General features: G+C 40.7%; 2 protein-coding genes across 3 annotated transcripts; one reads left to right on the top strand and one right to left on the bottom strand.

Moving 5' to 3' along the window:
* Positions 1–927: 927 nt before the first annotated feature.
* On the bottom strand, positions 928–3,877 carry LOC144707063 (tRNA/rRNA methyltransferase (SpoU) family protein). The gene is made up of 4 exons (XM_078580184.1): positions 3,607–3,877; positions 2,644–2,748; positions 2,405–2,531; positions 928–1,369 (listed from the first exon to the last, which is right to left on the bottom strand). Exons 1-4 carry the CDS (start codon positions 3,811–3,813, stop codon positions 1,146–1,148), a joined length of 663 nt encoding a protein of 220 aa, XP_078436310.1. The 5' UTR covers positions 3,814–3,877; the 3' UTR covers positions 928–1,145.
* A 7,934-nt stretch (positions 3,878–11,811) lies between these two features.
* Positions 11,812–14,988, top strand: LOC144706969 (Tetrapyrrole (Corrin/Porphyrin) Methylase). Of its 2 annotated transcripts, none has more exons than XM_078580071.1 (7): positions 11,812–11,958; positions 12,061–12,215; positions 12,335–12,459; positions 12,622–12,851; positions 13,553–13,592; positions 14,447–14,538; positions 14,605–14,988. In XM_078580071.1, the coding sequence occupies exons 2-7, from the start codon at positions 12,066–12,068 to the stop codon at positions 14,787–14,789; spliced, it is 822 nt and encodes a 273-aa protein (XP_078436197.1). In that variant the 5' UTR covers positions 11,812–11,958; positions 12,061–12,065; the 3' UTR covers positions 14,790–14,988. The 2 variants fall into 2 exon arrangements, with proteins under 2 accessions (XP_078436197.1, XP_078436196.1); XM_078580070.1 differs by having other exon boundaries at positions 12,529–12,851.
* The last annotated feature ends 4,038 nt before the right edge of the window (positions 14,989–19,026 follow it).

Here is a 19,026-nt window from a genome sequence, read left to right as displayed (position 1 = left end):
AAACATCTTCTAATTCAAACCCCTAAACTTACTTGACAGGAGCATTCCTAAAACAGTAGATTATCACCAGGGAGACCTTGTCCATCTCATTTAGCACCAATCTATGGCCATTTCCCTCAGATTTTTCTTTCTCAAGAAGAAAGAGAAAAATAAGATGCATTCAGGACAAGGCCAGGATGAGAATTAGAGAATGAACTTATTGGCATTTTTTAAGACAGGTAGAAAAGGAAATGAAGCCACCCCTCTTGGCCATATGAAGTAAAAATGTTACATTCATTCTTTCCCACTCCTAACTTAGTGAATTATTTCAATTAAATGGAAAGAGGACAATCACACACGTCGCCCATTTCAAACATGTTAACTTGACAGGACCACTCCTAAAGCAGTAAATTATTTTTTAACGCTACACTGTACATGTCATTCCACCCCAACCTATGGCATTTTCCTTGAATTTTTGTCCCTCAAGAAGAAAGAGAAAATGCACTCAGGACATGGGCAGGATGAGAGTTGGAAAGAGATGGAACTTATTAGCGTTTTAAAAGTGAGAGGAGGAAAAATAAATGAAACTATTTTTAAAAAAAAAGAGTCTCATAGCGCGGCATAACATCCATATATTTCTAGTTTAAAACAAAAAGAGTCTCATAGCCCAGCATAACGTTCGCATATTTCTAGCTTTAAACAAAAAGAGTCTCATTGCCTAGCATAACGTTTATATATTTCTAGCTTAAAACAAAATGAGAAAGTAGAAAAAGAAGTCGGGATGAGCAGGCCCAGCAGGGGAGATAGATGACTAGAGAGTTTTAAGAATTGTTTGGAGTTGTAGAAATTTAAACAAAGAAAGAAATGAAGCGAGAGAGAGACAGATTAAAGTATTAAACCAATTCTTTCAATATTGGAGAGCCTTCATAGCTTATATTGACTCTTGCAGAAAAAAAAACCATGGCTTTGTTTTTTGATTCCACACTCACATAAGAAAAAATACATAGAGATACTTTCATTGATATTTTGACTGTGGAACTGCACTTGATAATTCAATGCCAAACGCATAATTAGATCCCTAAATCTGATCTTCTTGCCATGGAATTCCTTTTTGTGAATTAAGATCTCTATCTAGAGAGAGCAAGCCAGAAAAAAATAGAGGAAAATTAGCTACCCGGGTCAATGAAGAGCTCGGACAGTCCATTTGCAGTCGTCTGTGAACCATCCGCCTCGAAGAAATCTTGAGCGGCGTTCTCACGACGCATTCGTCTGTCTTCCTTCACTGAATCGGCAGATTCAGAGCACAAATTCCTCTTCGTTAGCTTCAGCGGCTTCTCAGCGAGTGAGAATTTGTTCCCCTCCCTCTTCCTCTCCGCAAATCCCGCCCAAACTGAAATCCAATCGATCATCCAAGAACTAAATCAAAGACTGCAAACCCATCGAGTTAATTACCCAAGAAATTCAAATTTTGGGAAGTCTCGAGTTTGATTTGAAGAGAAGGAATGAATACCATCCAAAATCCGACCTCCGAAATGGTGAAGAACAATGAATCCAATCGGTCATCCAAGAAATAAATCGAAGACTGCAAACCCATCGAGTTAATTACCCAAGAAATTCAAAACTGGGGAAGTCTCGAGTTCGATTTAAAAAGAAGGAAAAAATAGTGTCCAAAATCCAACCTCCGAAATGGTGAAGAACGATGAATGTAATCGATCATCCAAGAAATAAATCAAAGACTGCAAACCCATCGAGATAATTACCCAAGAAATTCAAATTTTGGGAAGTCTCGAGTTCGATTTGAAGAGAAGGAATGAATACCCAAAATCTGACCTCCGAAATGGTGAAGAACGATGAATCTAATCGATCACCCAAGAACTAAATCAAAGACTGCATACCCATCGAGATAATTACCCAAGAATTCAATCGCTTACCCAAGAACTAAACCAAAGACTGCATACCCATGGAGGTAATTACCCAATAATTCAATCGCTTACCCAAGAACTAAACCAAAGACTGCATACCCATGGAGGTAATTACCCAATAATTCAATCGCTTACCCAAGAACTAAACCAAAGACTGCATACCCATGGAGGTAATTACCCAATAATTCAATCGCTTACCCAAGAACTAAACCAAATACTGTAAGCCCCGCGACGTAATTACCCAAGAATACAATCGCTTACCCAAGAACTAAACCAAAGAATGCATACCCATCGAGGTAATTACCCAAGAATTCAATCGCTTACCCAAGAACTAAATAAAAGACTCCATACCCATCGAGGTAATTACCCAAGAATTCAATCGCTTACTCAAGAACTAAACCGAAGACTGCATACCCGTTAAGGCGATTAACGAAGAAATTCAAAATTTTGGAAGTCTAGAGTTCGATTTGAAGAGAAGACAAGAATTTTATCCAAAATCTGACCTCCGAAGTGGTGAAGAACGATGGAGGCCGCCACAGTAACGTTGAGAGACGCAGTTCCGCCGCCGTACTGCGGAATGTAGACGAAGAAGTCGCAGATCTCGATCTCCTTCGCAGACAGGCCCGTTCCCTGATAATACGTCATCGTCGGGACGAGGATGACGAGGATAAATCGTCAACGCTGCGAAGTGTGATGACGATGACGGATGTATTCGTCATCAAGTAGGGGGAAAATGTGAAACCTCGTTGCCGAGCAGGAAGGCGGTGCTCCTTTTGAAGGGATGACGGTTGACGGAGACGGCGTCATCGGTGATCTCCACGCCGCAGATGTCGCAGTTCCTCTCCTCCTGTGAAACACAGAACAAAATACTCAACGGAAAGAGAGAGAAAGAGAGAGGAAGATGAAAAGAGAGAGAGAGAGGAGAAGAGGGGAAAGGAGAATGAGAGAGAGAGGAGAAGAGGGGATGAGAGAGAGGGAGGGGAAGAGAGACGGGTAGAGAAAGAGTGGAAGAAAGAGGGGTAGAGAGACAGAGAGAGAAAGAGGGAAGAGAGACAGAGAGAGAAAGAGGGGTAGAGAGACAGAGAGAGAAAGAGGGAAGAGAGACAGAGAGAGAAAGAGGGGTAGAGAGACAGAGAGAGAAAGAGGGAAGAGAGACAGAGAGAGAAAGAAGGGAAGAGAGGGGTAGAGAGACAGAGAGAAAAAGAGAGAGATAGAGAGAAAGAGGGAAAGAGAGAGGTAGATAGAATGAGAGAGAGATAGAGAGGGGATTAGACAGACAGAGAGAGAAAGAGGGAAGAGAGAGAATGAAAGAAAGAGGGGAGGAGAGAGAATGAGAGAGATAGAGAGGGGATTAGAGAGACAGAGAGAGAAAGAGGGAAGAGAGAGAACGAGAGAGCTAGAGAGGGGATTAGAGAGAGAGACAGATGGGAAGAGAGAGAGGTAGAGAGAATGAGAGAGAGAGAAAGGGGGGAAGAGAGAGATAGAGAGATAGAGAGGGAAAGAGGAAGAAAAAGAGGCGAAGAGAGAAACGTCCAGAGAATGAGAGAGATAGATAGAGGAAGAGCGAGAGAGAGAAAGGGGGAAAAAGGGGAGGGAGAAGAAGTAGGGAAAGAGAGAGGGAGCGATAGAGAGAGAGAGAGAGAGAAAGGGGAAGAGAGACCGAGAGAGAAAGAGAGAGGGGAAGAGAGATAGAGAAAGGGAGTGCCTTGAGGTAGAGGCGAGCTCGGGAGAGGGAGTGGAAATGGCGGAAACGGAGGTGAGAGGTGGAGCCGTGGCTACCGAAGGCGTTGAAGTCGCGTCGGCCGACGAGCACCATCTCAGACACTCCGAAGGCCGCCGCGCTCCGCGCCATCATCCCCACGTTGTGCCTCTTCGCCACGTTGTGCACCACCACCAAGCTCTCCACCGCCATGACTCTTAATCTCAAATTCAACTCCTATATTACACATCTATGCTGCAGATAAAAGAGAGAGAGAGAGAGAGAGAGAGAGAGAGAGAGACACCCTTATAGAGCACTTCCAGTCCCACGTCCCATTCATTCCAGTCTCAATGGGTTACTGAGACTTTAGTTTTGAAATGGTCTTGACTTTGATTAGAAATTTAAATGGGGCATTAAGAATCTTCAGATTAGGGAAGCAAAATCTAGAGAGAGAAAGTGAGCCTAATCGACAGGGAAAGGCAAAGGTCATCCGTCACGCCATTCGGTGACAGATCCGTGGCAGATGACATGACTGTGACCGATGACTTTCCTTGTACCATGATGGTGATGGTGACGGAGGGTCTTGAACGCGTGATGTGATGGGACGGACGTCACGGATGACGTTTGTGACAAAAATTTTAGAGCGTGAAGAAAGTGGAAATTTAAAATATTTAGAAATACATTATATTGAATTATGTAATTTCAGATCATATATTTACGTCACGTGTGACATGACGCCATCCAGTGACGGGACGATGGAGTCAGTGACGCGTGACGCAATTGTGATGGATTGTTTCTAAAATCCTAGGACATGTGACGAGATGGGAGACGTGATGAACTTCTCGTCACATCACCATCCGTCATCACACGTCATTTATCCTGTCACGTCCCGGACGTGTCATTCCCTATATTCAGAACTGGCCCGTATTCTGAAAAAATCCAGGTGAGAATGGGTGCACCCCTGGCGTCTCGAATGAGTGTGACATCAGGAATGGAAAACGATAGATGTTCCAATTCATAGAAGTTTTGTATATTAATAAAAAAAATTATGAAATAAAACTGTAGGACATTCCTCCCCTCTCCTGACCAACGCTCGAGGACAGGACAATTTTTTAACCCCGAGACGAAAAAACCATTCCATCGGTTCTTAGACAGATAAATTTATGTCGCATCCCATGTCCCAAGCTATGTACAGAATGCTTTTCATCCCATGGACAAGAAAGTAGTCCCGTCCGCATCAGTGCACTATAAGAGACATAGACTGATACAAGCTTTGGATTTTCAATAAATTCCCTCGAGCTAAATACTTTTTCTTTGTGCCCCGATTTTATTTTGGTAGTTTGAATGCCAGTTTTATTTTTTATTTTTTTTGCAATTCATCACGATGATGATGATTAATCGCAAGAATATTAAAAAAATTGGTATCAACGTCAACGGTTATAAAATTATAAGGCCAAGACATACACGAACATTTGAAAGAATGACTTGAATATTTCACATGTCAAAATGCATTGAGGAATCGAAGCACAGGCCTTATCTATATGTTAGTTCCAGAATTAAGGACCGTCAGAGCAATTGAATGGCATTGATGTGCGTTTGAAATACCTCACATGGTGGAATACATTTAAATCTTGAATTTCTGAAGAATAGAACCAGGTTGGCAATGAAGGGGGAAAAAGTAACGTAATTTTTTTCCCATATTTTGTATCCCAAGTCAAAAACATTGACTATAGATGAGTGTGTCATGGCAGTCTAAGAGAGTACGAATATAGAAGAATTTTCATCTATGTTGATTGAATATATGCAACTATGATATGTCAGCAAAAGCTAACACCAAAGAATGGACTGAATTAACAATATGCAAAAGCATGGTATTGCTGATTAGCCTTCCAAAGAGGATCAAAGATGGTGAAGAGGAAGTCCAAGAGAAAGAGACAATTAATGCATAATTCAAGTGTGAATGGAGGATAATTCTTCAGAGCACTTATCTTGATGCACTAGCCATTAGGATAGTCGTTGTTAGTCCTGCATTCCCAACTTGGTGACACTAAATTCATTTTGATATCTAGAGAGACCCTTGGCCAGAAGGTCAGCTAGTTGTTGCTTGGTAGGGATGTGTTCAATCTCAATAATATTGGATTCCAACTTGGCTATAATAACATGGTGATTGATCTTCATATATTTGGACTGATCATATTGGACGGGATCATGCACCAAAATAAGGCAGATTTATTGTCGCATAGCAATGTAGTCAGTGTGGTAAGATGAAATCCCAAATCGTCAGGGATGCGATGAATCCGCAAAGCTTCACTTATGCCCTTAGTGAGGGCACGAAAGTTTTCTTTTGTGCTGGAGAGGGAAACCAATGATTGCTTCTTATTGCACCAGTTGATCAGGTTCCCACCTAGGAAAGAATAGTGCCTAGTGATAGACCTATGATCAACATGTACGCCAGCATAGTCATACTCAGCATAAATCTCAATAGATAATGACTGACCTTGAGAAAATGTGAGGCTAAGAATAATAGGCCTATAAAGTATATTAAGTACGTGGTAGGTGGCTTGTCGATAAACTCAAAAGTAGTGTATTGTTTTTTCATTATTGCTTTTGAGTTTAACGAATAAATGTGACGTAGGACGACTATGGGATGGACGATTTAGGGCGGATGACGAGGCTATGGGTAGGAATGGGTAAGGGATAAAACAATCCACAGAAATCACGGTTGATTCTCGGACTTAAAACCGATGAAATCTGGTGGTGCAGCTCCGACCCTTATCGAGGGCGGGAGTACTGTCTTCCCCCACCGCGACGATGCCTAAGCACCGAAATCAATACCTCAAATTCACGTCGCGAAGAAACACTCGAGAAAAGGAGAGAAGAAGAGGAAATCCAGGTCTAATTCTGACGGCGGTGGAAACTTCCCGAGAAAATACTGAGCGGAGAACACGTCGACACCACAGGGTTCAGGTATACCTCAGCACCGTAGTGCGTGTAGAGGCTGCAGGTAATTCTGCTCGTGGCGACGAAGGCGGCGTGATACTGGAACGGGCGCTCCGGGCGTTGTCCGGCCCTGGTTGACGTTATGAAGCGGGGACGCCGGGTCGGGCGCGACGAACTCCCGCGCGCGCGAAGCGCGCGAAGGGTGCGCGGAGCGCACGGAGCAGCACGGAGCAGCGCGCGCGGAGTGCGGCGGAGCGCACCCGAGCGCGCGAGCTGGCGCGCTTGAGGCGCCGCGCCGGCGGCGCGCAGCGCCGCGCAGCGTCGCCCGCGCGCGGAGGCGCACGCGGGCGGCGCGGGATGGTACGCGTGGCGGCGGTCGCGCGGCGTGTGACGCGCGCGGTGATGACGACGCGGCGCGGCGGCGGCGGTGGCGGCGGCGGCGGCGGCGGTGATGGCGATGACGGCGGCGGCGACGGGAAGGTTAGGGCAAGATAAGGGGTAGGGCAATCCTCCAAGAAGAGTTAGAAAGAAAACTCAATTCTTGAATTATGATTGCCTAATGAGTTCTTGAAACAAATGACCTTATATAGGCCTTGGAGGAAAGAGAAAATAACTAGAAAATAAGACACGCAAGGGAAAACGTGCATCACGTCACGCCAAAGGGCAGTTGTGGATCTGCCTTTGGCGTCGTGTCATGACGCGCGTGGAGACGTGCGCGGGTGGTGACGTGGCGGACGACGGTTGTGGCGTGTTGACTTCTTCGTTGACTCCTGTTGACCGAGGTGGGTTGACTTCTGTTGACTTCATCTTTGGATCCGTAACATCTGTGTTGACCCCGACTGCCTGCGGTGACGTGTCCCGGGCTGATGCATTGGCGTCCTCGCCATCAAAATGTATAAAGCCGCCACCCAAGTAATGAATTCTAGCCAGTAATGAGTAAGGACTGTCTCCTCAAGGAATGATGATTAAGGATTGAATGCTTTTTAAATGGTGATCAAAGAAAGAGAATATGTGATACGTATAAAATAATAGACAGGGAGACAATGAAAACAGTGAGGTGCAAAGATGATAGTCATAATTGAATAAAAGAATATTAAGATCAATGGTAATAGTTTTTAGTATGACGTGAATGAGTGAGTGAGAATAGGAGATTAAGATGGGGGGGGACATAAATAAGTGATGATGGAAGAGAAGGTGAGTAAAGGGACGGAAATACAAAATCCTTCAATTAAGGTTTCAAATGAGTGAAGACGAGGCAACGAGACAAAGGGATATAATGGGGTAAGAGGTGACAATGATGGAAAAATGCAACCTGATAAAGAAGAATGTTAGACTAACCTAATAAATGTGATGTAAACAAGAAAATGCAACGTGAGAGGACTTACCCCAGGTCCCTACATTCCTACAGGGCCATGACATTTTCCTAACATAGACAAGCCTCTTGTCTTCTTTGTTGCCCCTCCATGTACTCAATACGCCAAGGAACACTTTATGGATTTTAAAAACTTTACTCTCTTTGAATCAGCCTACCAAGGAAGCAAATGATTTTACATTTTTTTTTAATAAATACCAGAGGCTTATCCTATAGATCCAACCATATGGATGAATGGAGGATAGACAAATAAACCAGCCCTTAAAAGTTTTGGCCCAATCAACCTTTTAGATCATTGGATGTCCAGCCCTGAAATTAGATGAATCATGGTTGTTGATTTAAAATAAATATTTCTCTCTCCTTATTGTTGTTGTCACTGCATCACACCTAGGGTTTTTTATCATTATCATTATAATTTTTCTCAAATAATTGTCTGCAATTTTGCACGCTATTCTTATTGAAAACAAGGAGGGTGACACGTTTCCCAGCGTAAAAAAGAACAAGATAACAGAAAGGCATTAAATAATAAATGTGCGCCATTGGGATGCATCACAGGGGGCCACATCAATGGATCTTTTGAATTGTCCCCCTGACATGCTACCATATTTCATTTTTTCTTATAAGAATATAAATGAGTAATGATTAAAAGTCAAAAGATTGATGAGGTGATGCATTTTGTGGCACCTCATAGACATGATATTTTATTCCCAGTAAATGGAATCAAGACATGTTAGTGTACCACAATTTTTGAATTTTCAAAGGAGCCATTTCAAATAAATCAACTTATTTTAAAATAATGATGTGCCTTTTGTCTAGGTTTTCATTGTCACATTTAATGTAAATTTAATCCATTAATTATTTATATTAGATCACGACACTCCCATAACTCAACATATATAAAATCACATCAGTCAATGATTAGACATTACAACTTCATTATTTGCAATGCCACTAATTAAAAACATATAATTTTTTATTCATGGTGCCAATCATTGCAACAGTGGGAGATCGATAAGCATTTAATTTGATTTAATGGCAACACTCGGCATAGAAGTAATTAAGAATGAAAATTTTTTAATAAGTTCAAATAAAATCATATATACTCCAAAAAATAAAAATCTTTAAAAATTAAAGGAGAATTTCTACTAAAAACTATTTTCTTTCAGAATCTGATGTCAGAAGAATCCCTAAAATATCTAAAAATCTAAAAAATTAAAAACATCATCCTAAAAATAAATTTAATCATTTAGGATTGATAACACACATATAATCATTTTAATGCAAATAAATATGTAAATATGGTCATATTAACCTTGTGATGAACATGTTATCACCTACATGTGAGAGGCTACAGGGTAATGCATAAATTGACTAATGACATCTACAAAATGAGAGATGTCTGACTTCATATGGGCTGTGTAAGAGTTTACCCAACTAAACACTGATAGGCAAGTGGTTCTGTAAGAGTTTATCAGGTTGGAGATTCATAATTGATTCAATGGGAGTCAAAACAGATCGAATTGGAAATACCCAATTTCATCTAGCAGGACTTACATATCCAATTTCAAGAATTGGATTGAGAGAGTAATACTACAATATCCATGAGTTACTTCAATCCCCAAGAAGTATGTGAGTTGTCCTAAGCTCTTAATGTAAAATTGAAAACTTAGTTATTGGCTAAAAGACAGCAGTATTACTCAAAAACATAATGTACTACTCAAATACAGTAGTATTATTCAAAAACATAATGTACTACTCAAATACAGTAGTATTACTCAAAGACAATCATTGCTGACCATAGTGTATTAACTCAAAGACAGTAGTGGATGAGGAATCAGATGAAGGGTAAGTAGCTGTTTTTTGTTTAGCATGATGACATACGTCAAACATATAGTGGCCCATACATAGCCCTTGACAAATTTCAGGGAAATTTTTTTTTAAGAGACGGAAAGAAGGGAAACTCAAATGTTGATGAGACAACCATACTTGGTCTTCCTCAGTGGTTGATGATATAGTTCTAGATACTAGAGTCTCCCGTGTCGATGGCGCCAAGAATGGGTGACCCTAATTTGAGGGTACAAGTAGTACATGTCATCCCTGATTCTAGATAGCCCATGCTTCAGACCCTTGACCTTATCACATATGAAAGCATTAACTCCATCAAAAATAAACTTCTGAGATGAAATATGGGATAGTCTTTGAATATTAAATAATTTAGCAATGAGTTGGGGCACACATGCGGCATGGTTCAGAGTACTAATTGATTCGAGGACTATACTATAAATGCTAAATTTATAAGTAGTTTGTGATTTATTAGAGTGATGGCTCCATTCATATTGTTTAAACACAATTTCAGGGGGTCATATGATCAGTGGCACTTGAGTCAAAAATTTTAAAAAATATGTGTTTTGAGATACTTCGCTTATAAATGAGAGGCATAGTGATTTACTTGAGTGAACCAGTGAGGTAGATCCAACTACTTTAGCTGACTCGAGCTTTCTCTGAATTCAATACATTTCATCTTTGAACCGCTCAATGTAATTAGTAGAGTCATTATGTTGCTCAGCATCCATCCCTTTTGATAGTGCTTGTATTGCACTATTATTCTTACCAATGATCTTGTCTGCCCATGCACGTTGCCCATGAAGTTTCCAGCCAGTCTCTTTAGTGTGTCTAGGTCATCGACAATGAGTGCACCATAAATTGTCTTTGTCATCCCCACATGGTCTTTGGTTTCCTTAGGACGGTGTTGACCAACAATTAAGCAAAATGTGAAACATGATAAGATGCACCACTAGGATATGAAGCCTCCATATTGCAAGCTGAATTTTGAATCAAGGTTTAAGTAGTGTTGTGATCACATACTAGACCGAGTAGATGTTCTTCCATTATAATTTTATGAGACATAACTTCAAAGTTGAGCTTATGTTCATGCTTGAAAAATTGTGCACGAGGATGTCAAAGTTCAGTTCAAAGTTTCTCTATGTACCGGTAATCCCTATCTGGTATGACATACTCGCAATCTACCAAATTGGATATAAGAGAGAGATAAAAATCAATTTCCTTCCATAATGGTTGAAGTTCATTAACATATTCCATAGCAATTTGATTTTCCTACAGTAGTATCATAGATTGATCTTCAAGATCTGCTATGTGCGATACATCATCCTTCTAAAACCATGTGAAGATGACGTCATCCTCACATGGCCGCTTAGGATATCTGGGGTCAGCTTTGCCAGATGAGAGATCAGTTACATAAAAATTCAATTTGCTAATGATGTTGGACCAATTAACTCTAATCCAGATCTAAGCCTCTAATTAGAAAATGAAGATATCTCACCATCTCTATTTCGTGAATCCAGGAAAAAAGAATAGAATAGAATCCAATTCAAAAAATATTATTTTAGATACAAAAATAGAATTGAGTTCATAAACAGAGAGGGAAATACATGAACAATAAACTTCAGGACTAGAAGAATGGATCTTTTAGGCAATACATTTCAAATTTAAACGGATCCACAAAAACAGAATAAAATATAATTCAAGAAGAAAATATCAATCTAGATAGAGAACTGAATTCATGAAACAGAGAGGGAATTAAATTGCATGACTAGGAGAAAAAATATTTTAAGCAAAAAATTTCAAATTTATTCACGCCGAAATTCTTTTTCCAACCCTCGAAGAGGATTCGCGGCTGAAATATTTCAAATATTTGAATTAAGGAAAACCCCATTGTTCAACGAAAACTTCATGAAAGGGTGCATAAAAAGTTTTTCGAAGAACCGGGGTCGAAATGTAAATCTAAATATTCGAATGTCTTTTTTCCTATATCGGAGACTTGAATATTCGTTATTATAATTAGAAAATTTTAATATCATAATTGCTTATTTTCGGAGAGATCGGAGTTGGACTCAGTTCGGATCGGAACGGCCGATCCCGATCCAACTCGGACGATCCGCGAGTGCCCTAGCAGAGTATTTTCGCTCGTGCTAGCAAGAAATTCTTCGTCGAGAAGCTGCTAATCGCTATGATTTGAGTTCTTCGCGGTGCGGATTTTATCCTGATTGCAAGATATCGTCGTTTTGTTCATACAATCGCTACATATTTCTTTTAATTTTTCTTGTTCATCGCCGAGTTCGCGAAATCAGATCAGATGCTGTACATTATTGGACTCGGCCTCGGTGACGAGAAGGACATTACCTTAAGAGGCCTCGAAGCCGTGAGATCGTGCCGCAAGGTCTACGTCGAAGCATACACCTCTCTTCTTTCCTTTGGAATATCCTCTGATGGCCTCTCAAAACTGGTAATCTTTCTCAGAACCGCACTTTCCTAGATTCGCTTGATTGAGTTAGATTAGATGATTGCTAATAAGACGAAGAAGAAACTGAGTTGGTTGCGATGGCTGGCTTTCTGTTCGGATAGGAAGAGCTATACGGAAAGACAATCGCAGTTGCTGATCGAGAGATGGTGGAAGAGAAGGCAGATACTTTTCTCTCAGAAGCTTCGGAATCTGATGTGGGATTCTTAGTTGTAGGCGATCCTTTTGGGTACTCGATTGGAATTTCTCATCTGTTCTTTAATTTTCCGTTTGATTCTATTGCATTCATTTTTTACAGTTGGGAAAATCAGAGACAAAAATTCCTGCAGTTGCCGTTGATGTTGAACTCAAAAAATTTAGTCCCAAAAATTGTAATTTTTGCCGATTTCAGCGCAACAACACACACCGATTTGGTCATCCGAGCCAAGAAATTGGGCGTCAAGGTTGAGGTGATCCACAACGCTTCTGTGATGAATGCAGTTGGAGCTTGTGGCTTGCAGCTCTACCGCTTTGGAGAAACTGTCTCTATCCCGTTCTTCACTGATTCTTGGAGACCCGACAGCTTCTACGAGAAGATTATGGAAAATCAGAGGCTCGGGTTACACACCCTCTGTCTCTTAGGTAATCTTAAGTACTTTTTTATGAAGAATGGTTAATGGTGATTTACATTTATCCTTCTACTAGAAATTCTCTTGACAATTTTTTTTGATTCTGAGAATATGGAAGATCATAAAAAAAAGGAAAAAAAATACATTCAGAAATTGTTAAACATCGGCGATTCCTGTGTGTTTCTTAGTTTTACTTTCTATGCTACTGGTGTGTGATTCATTAGTGAATAGGCCCAGAGTAGAGGTGTTTAAGTTATGACTTCATATTTGTTCTGTTGTTGGGCCTACTCTCAACAGTGTGAAATATCAAGGTTGTTTCTTCTAAACCCTAGACGTGGCTGGCAGTGGTTTTGAAGCCTCTGCACCTTGAGAGCTTGACAATTCAGTATTTGAAATTTCATTTAATTTCGATTTTAATTCAAAATTTTCGAAAATATCAAAAAAACAATATAATGTATGGATAATTCTGTAAAGTTTGGGGATAATAGGAAAAATACATTGATAATCTGTTTTAAAAAATTAATTTCATAAAACTTCCATATAATCTACTTAAACTTAGTAAAAACACGTTTCCTTGAATTAATAATTTATTTCTGTGATTCATTTATGGTAAATTCAGCATTTATATATGAAATTTATTCCAGTTATTTATGAAACGCACTTGGTGAACACCTAGATTTGGTCTAATGTGATCGAATGCATGAAAAATTGCAGATATTCAGGTCAAAGAGCCTTCTCTGGAGCATCTTTGCAGGCAATTTTTTCCTGACTGAATGGTGTATTTTTTTCTTTTTTCTTGTTTCTCTGCAAAAGTGAACTTACTAATGTGAAACTGATTGGGATAATATTTATTATCTTAACCGACCTCAAAATCTTTGGCTTTCATTCTTGTCCACTTTACCTTCGAATGGTCCTTTCTCTATCTTCTCGCATCTCTCGATTTCACTCCCTCTCACTTTTTCTCTCTTTGCTAATTCTCTCTTGTTCTCTTCCTCTCTCTCTCTCTCATCAATTTAGAGCTCACTTACAGTCTCTCTTGGTCTTTCACTTGCATGCACTCTCTATCTCATTCTGGATCTCACTTTCACTGATTCTCTCTAGTTCACTCACATTCTTCTCTCTTAATTAGCTTGCACACACACACACACTCTCTCCGGCTCTCATTCTACGTCACTCTACCTCACTCATCATCTTCTCTCTTACACTTCCAATGACTCTCTTTCTCTTAAACTTTCTCCGACTCTTTCTGTCCCTGTCGTTCTTTCTCTCTCGCTGACTCTCTCTCATCCTCTCTCATCTCTTTTACTGATTCTTTCTCCAGCTCACTCTAAGTCTCTCTTTTTCTTTCGCTGATTTTCCTTCTGGCTTACTCTCAGTCTCTCTTACTTTTTCACTCACTCTCTCCCCCTGTGGTTCTCTGTCTTCTTTCTCATTCACTGATTTCTCTCTCTAGCTTGCCCTCATACTCTCTCTCTCTCTCTCTTTCAAGCAAACACACTAGCACACACTCTCTCTTTCTCTCTTAGAGCTGATTCTTAGTGGTGATTTACATCTCTCTCTCTCTCTTTAGCGGCTCGAACCTAATCACCACTCTTGGCTCCTTTTCAGAGGAAAGAAGGTCTACCTTCCTCCAAGATTCATGACTGTCAACACTGCACTCTCACAGCTCCTCGAAGTCGAACAAGTCCGTGGAAAACAAGGTAAATGTGGCACATATTTATATATATATGATATATGAATCACATGGCACGTATTGGCTTCTCCAGCATACTCAGAAGAGTCAAAATGTGTGGGGATTGCTCGCCTTGGAAGCATTGACCAGGTAATCATTGCCGGTTCAATGCGGGACCTCCTTGCCGTTGACTTTGGCCCCCCACTTCACTGCCTCATCATTGTTGGTCAAACTCACGAACTCGAAGATGAGATGCTTCGGTTCTTCTCCCTCAGCTAGAAGGGAGAGAGAAATTAGAGAAAGTTGGGCCCAGGTTATCCCTGCTCACCCCATAACACTAAATTTTGCCCCCAGGCACAAGTTAATTTTCTTTAAGCTCATCTTATTCCTAAAAGAAATTTGAGCATGCTTTTCATCATTAAATATGTTTGATACAAATCTAAATGTTAATTATGTTGAAGATGAGTAGGGTTGGGTCGATCATGTGTGGCACGCAGTTGTGCGACCAAGGTGCAGTGAGATCAAATAGTTGATCTGCCGTATGCGCAGACCCTTGGATGGAGCGATTGTGTGATTGGGGCCAATTCTTTTTCGTTTATCTCTCACACATTCTCTCTTATTTTGTCTCTCTTTCTCTCTCTCTCAAATTCTCTCTTTCTCTGCCTCTTTCCTATTGCTCATCTCTCTCATCTCTTTCTCCCACATCCTCTCCTCTCTCATTGCTCATCTCTATTATCTCTCTCACTCTCTCTCTCATTGCTCCTCTCTTATCTCTCTCTCTCATTGCACATCTCTCTTATCTCTCTTTCTCTCATTGCTCATATCTCTTATCTCTCTCTCTCTCATTGCTCATCTCTCTTATCTCTCTATCTCTCTCATTGCTCATCTCTCTTATCTCTCTCTCTCTCGTTGCTCATCTCTCTTATCTCTCTCTCTCTCATTGCTCATCTCTCTTATCTCTCTCTCTCTCATTGCTCATATCTCTTATCTTCTCTCTCATTGATCATCTCTCTTATCTCTCTCTCTCTCTCATTGCTCATCTCTCTTATCTCTCTCTCTCTCATTGCTCATCTCTCTTATCTCTCTCTCTCTCATTGCTCATATCTCTTATCTTCTCTCTCATTGCTCATCTCTCTTATCTCTCTATCTCTCTCATTGCTCATATCTCTTATCTTCTCTCTCATTGCTCATCTCTCTTATCTCTCTATCTCTCTCATTGCTCATCTCTCTCATCTCTCTATCTCTCATTGCTCATCTCTCTTATCTCTCTCTCTCATTGCTCATCTCTCTTATCTCTCTCTCTCTCTCATTGCTCATCTCTCTTATCTCTCTCTCTCTCATTGCTCATCTCTCTTATCTCTCTCTCTCTCATTGCTCATATCTCTTATCTTCTCTCTCATTGCTCATCTCTCTTATCTCTCTATCTCTCTCATTGCTCATCTCTCTCATCTCTCTCTCTCTCATTGCTCATCTCTCTTATCTCTCTCTCTCATTGCTCATCTCTCTTATCTCTCTCTCTCATTGCTCATCTCTCTTATCTCTCTATCTCTCTCATTGCTCATCTCTCCCATCTCTCTATCTCTCATTGCTCATCTCTCTTATCTCTCTCTCTCATTGCTCATCTCTCTTATCTCTCTCTCTCTCTCCTTGCTCCTCTCTCCTCTCTCTCTCTCTCTCATTGCTCATCTCTCTTATCTCTCTCTCTCATTGCTCATATCTCTTTTCTTCTCTCCCCTTCCTCATCTCTCTTATCTCTCTATCTCTCTCATTGCTCATCTCTCTCATCTCTCTATCTCTCATTGCTCATCTCTCTTATCTCTCTCTCTCATTGCTCATCTCTCTTATCTCTCTCTCTCATTGCTCATCTCTCTTATCTCTCTCTCTCTCTCATTGCTCATCTCTCTTATCTCTCTCTCTCATTTCTCATCTCTATTATCTCTCTCTCTCTCATTGCTCATCTCTCTTATCTCTCTCTCTCATTTCTCATCTCTATTATCTCTCTCTCTCTCTCATTTCTCATCTCTCTTATCTCTCTCTCTCATTTCTCATCTCTATTATCTCTCTCTCTCTCATTGCTCATCTCTCTTATCTCTCTCTCTCTCTAATTGCTCATCTCTCTTATCTCTCTCTCTCTCATTGCTCATCTCTCTAATCTCTCTCGTCTCGTCTCTCTCTCTCTTGTAGCTCATTTTGCTCTCTCTGGTTGTTCATCTCTCTTATCTTATCTCTCTCGTCTCTCTCTTTCCCACTTGTTTTGCTCATCTCTCTCTCTCTCACTGCTCAGCTTTCTGAACTCTCTCGTCTCTCCCTCTTCCTCTCCCTCTTGTCACTCATTTGCTCTCTCTCTGGCTGCTCGTTTATCTTATCTCTTTTGTCTCTTTCTCTCTCTCTCCCCCTCTTGTTGCTCATTGCACTCTCTGGTTGCCCATCTATCTTATCTCTCTCTCTCCCTCTCCCTCTTGTTTCTCATTTCACTTTGGTCGCCCATCTATCTTGTCTCTCTCTATCTCTATTTCTCACTCCATCTTGTTGCTCATCTCTCTCTCTCTCTCTCTCTCTCTCTCTCCGGATATTCATCTCTAATCTATCTCCTCTCTCTCCCCCTCTCTCCGGATGCTCATCTCTAATCTCTTTCCTCTCTCTCCCTCTCCCTCTCCCTCTTGTTGCTCATTTGTCCCTATCTGGTTGCCCATCTTTTATCTCTGCTCACTCTCTGTGGTTGCTCATCTTTCTCTTGTTGCTCCTCTCTCTTACATATATATATATCTTGTTGCTCATGTCTCTCTTATATCTCTCTTGTTGCTTATCTTGGTCTTCTATATTTATCTTGTTTCTCATCACTCTCTGATGTACATATCTCTATTGTTGCTCATCTCTCTCGTATATCTCTCTCTCTTGTTGCTCTTATCTCTTATCTATATATATCTTGTTGCTCATCACTTTCTGATGTACATATCTTTATTGTTGCTCATCTCTCTCTTATATCTCTCTCTTGTTGCTCTTATCTTATATATATATGTCTTCTTGCTCAACACTCTCTGATGTACATATCTCTATTGTTGCTCATCTCCCTCTTATATCTCTCTCTTGTTGCTCTTATCTCATATATATATATATATATATATATATATATATATCTTGTTGCTCATCACTCTCTGATGTACATATCTCTATTGTTGCTCATCTCCCACATATATCTCTTTCGCGTTGCTCTTATCTCTTATATATATAAATCTTGTTGCTCCTGTCTCTCTTATATCTCTGTCTATCTCTTGTTGCTCATCTGCCTTTTATATCTCTCTCCCTAGTTCCTCATCTATTTCTTATATATATATATATATCTTGTTTCTCATGTCTCTCTTATATCTCTGTCTCTCTCTTGTTGCTCATCTGCCTTTTATATCTCTCTCCCTTGTTCCTCATCTATTTCATATATATATATATTGTTTCTCATCTATCTCCTATAAATCTCTCTCTCTCTTGTTGCTCATCTCTCTCTTACCTCTCTCTGGAGTCTCTCTCTCCCTTGTGTTGCTTACCTCTCTCTTATCTTTCTCTCTCTTGTAGCCCATATCTCTCTTTTCGTCATCTGTTTTCGTTCGCATCGATTGACGGATGACTGAACGGTCCTATGTCCGTCATTTATCATTAGTCATCCGTCATCCTTGACGAATGACGGATGATGAAAATTACGGACGAATGATGGAAAAAACGGATGACAATATTGGTTGACGAAAATATTAATGTATAATTTTTACCTTAATTTTTTACATAAAAAAATGCGGACGGATGATCTGAGAAGAAGATGCAACACAAAATCTGCAACCTGATTCATCTGGATTCATGGATTCTTCATGGATTCATTCGACATTACGAGAATGTGGCGTTCAACACAGCAAGATCTGCAGGCCCAGGAAGAGTAAGAGAGCTGAGAGACAGAGAAAGGGAGAGATGCGACGACTGCGGTAGAGGGGGATAGATGCTTCGGGAGGGAAGAGAAGGGACAGACGGAGAGAGGGAGAGGGGGGAGATACGGAGAAGGAGAGAGAGCAAGGCGCCGAAGGGTTCCAAGAAGAGTGGAGGGGGGTGGGGAGACTGAAGAGTGCTGTAGGGTTCAGAGTTTGTGAGTAACTGGGGGGGGGGGAGGGGTGTTTTTCATGAGAAGGGGGGTGGGTTTCATTTTCTGTCACCGAAGAGTCTGTTCCGTTCCGTTTACGGCAAAAGACAAATGACGGAACGGATGACTGACGGAAACCGGCAGATGACGGAACGATGACGAATTTGTTTTTGAAAAACGGATATCGGAATGGAATTCCATTCCAATACGTTCGGTTCGTTCATTTTCGTCGTTCGTTTCCGTCCTCCAGCTCTACTTCTTTCTTTTATCAGTAACCCAAGGTATTATGACAATCTCTTTCTCACTTTATTTCATTTGCAGCTTATATCTCTCTTATCTCTTTCTCTCTCTCTATCTCCTTTGTAGCTCATCTCTCTCTCTCTTATCTCTTTCTCTCTC

This window comes from Wolffia australiana, chromosome 8, assembly GCF_029677425.1.
Source record: "Wolffia australiana isolate 7733 chromosome 8, ASM2967742v1".
In the NCBI taxonomy this organism is placed as follows: Eukaryota; Viridiplantae; Streptophyta; class Magnoliopsida; order Alismatales; family Araceae; genus Wolffia; species Wolffia australiana.
Note: the sequence above shows the minus strand (reverse complement) of the source record. Positions and strands in the feature narration are given on the sequence as shown.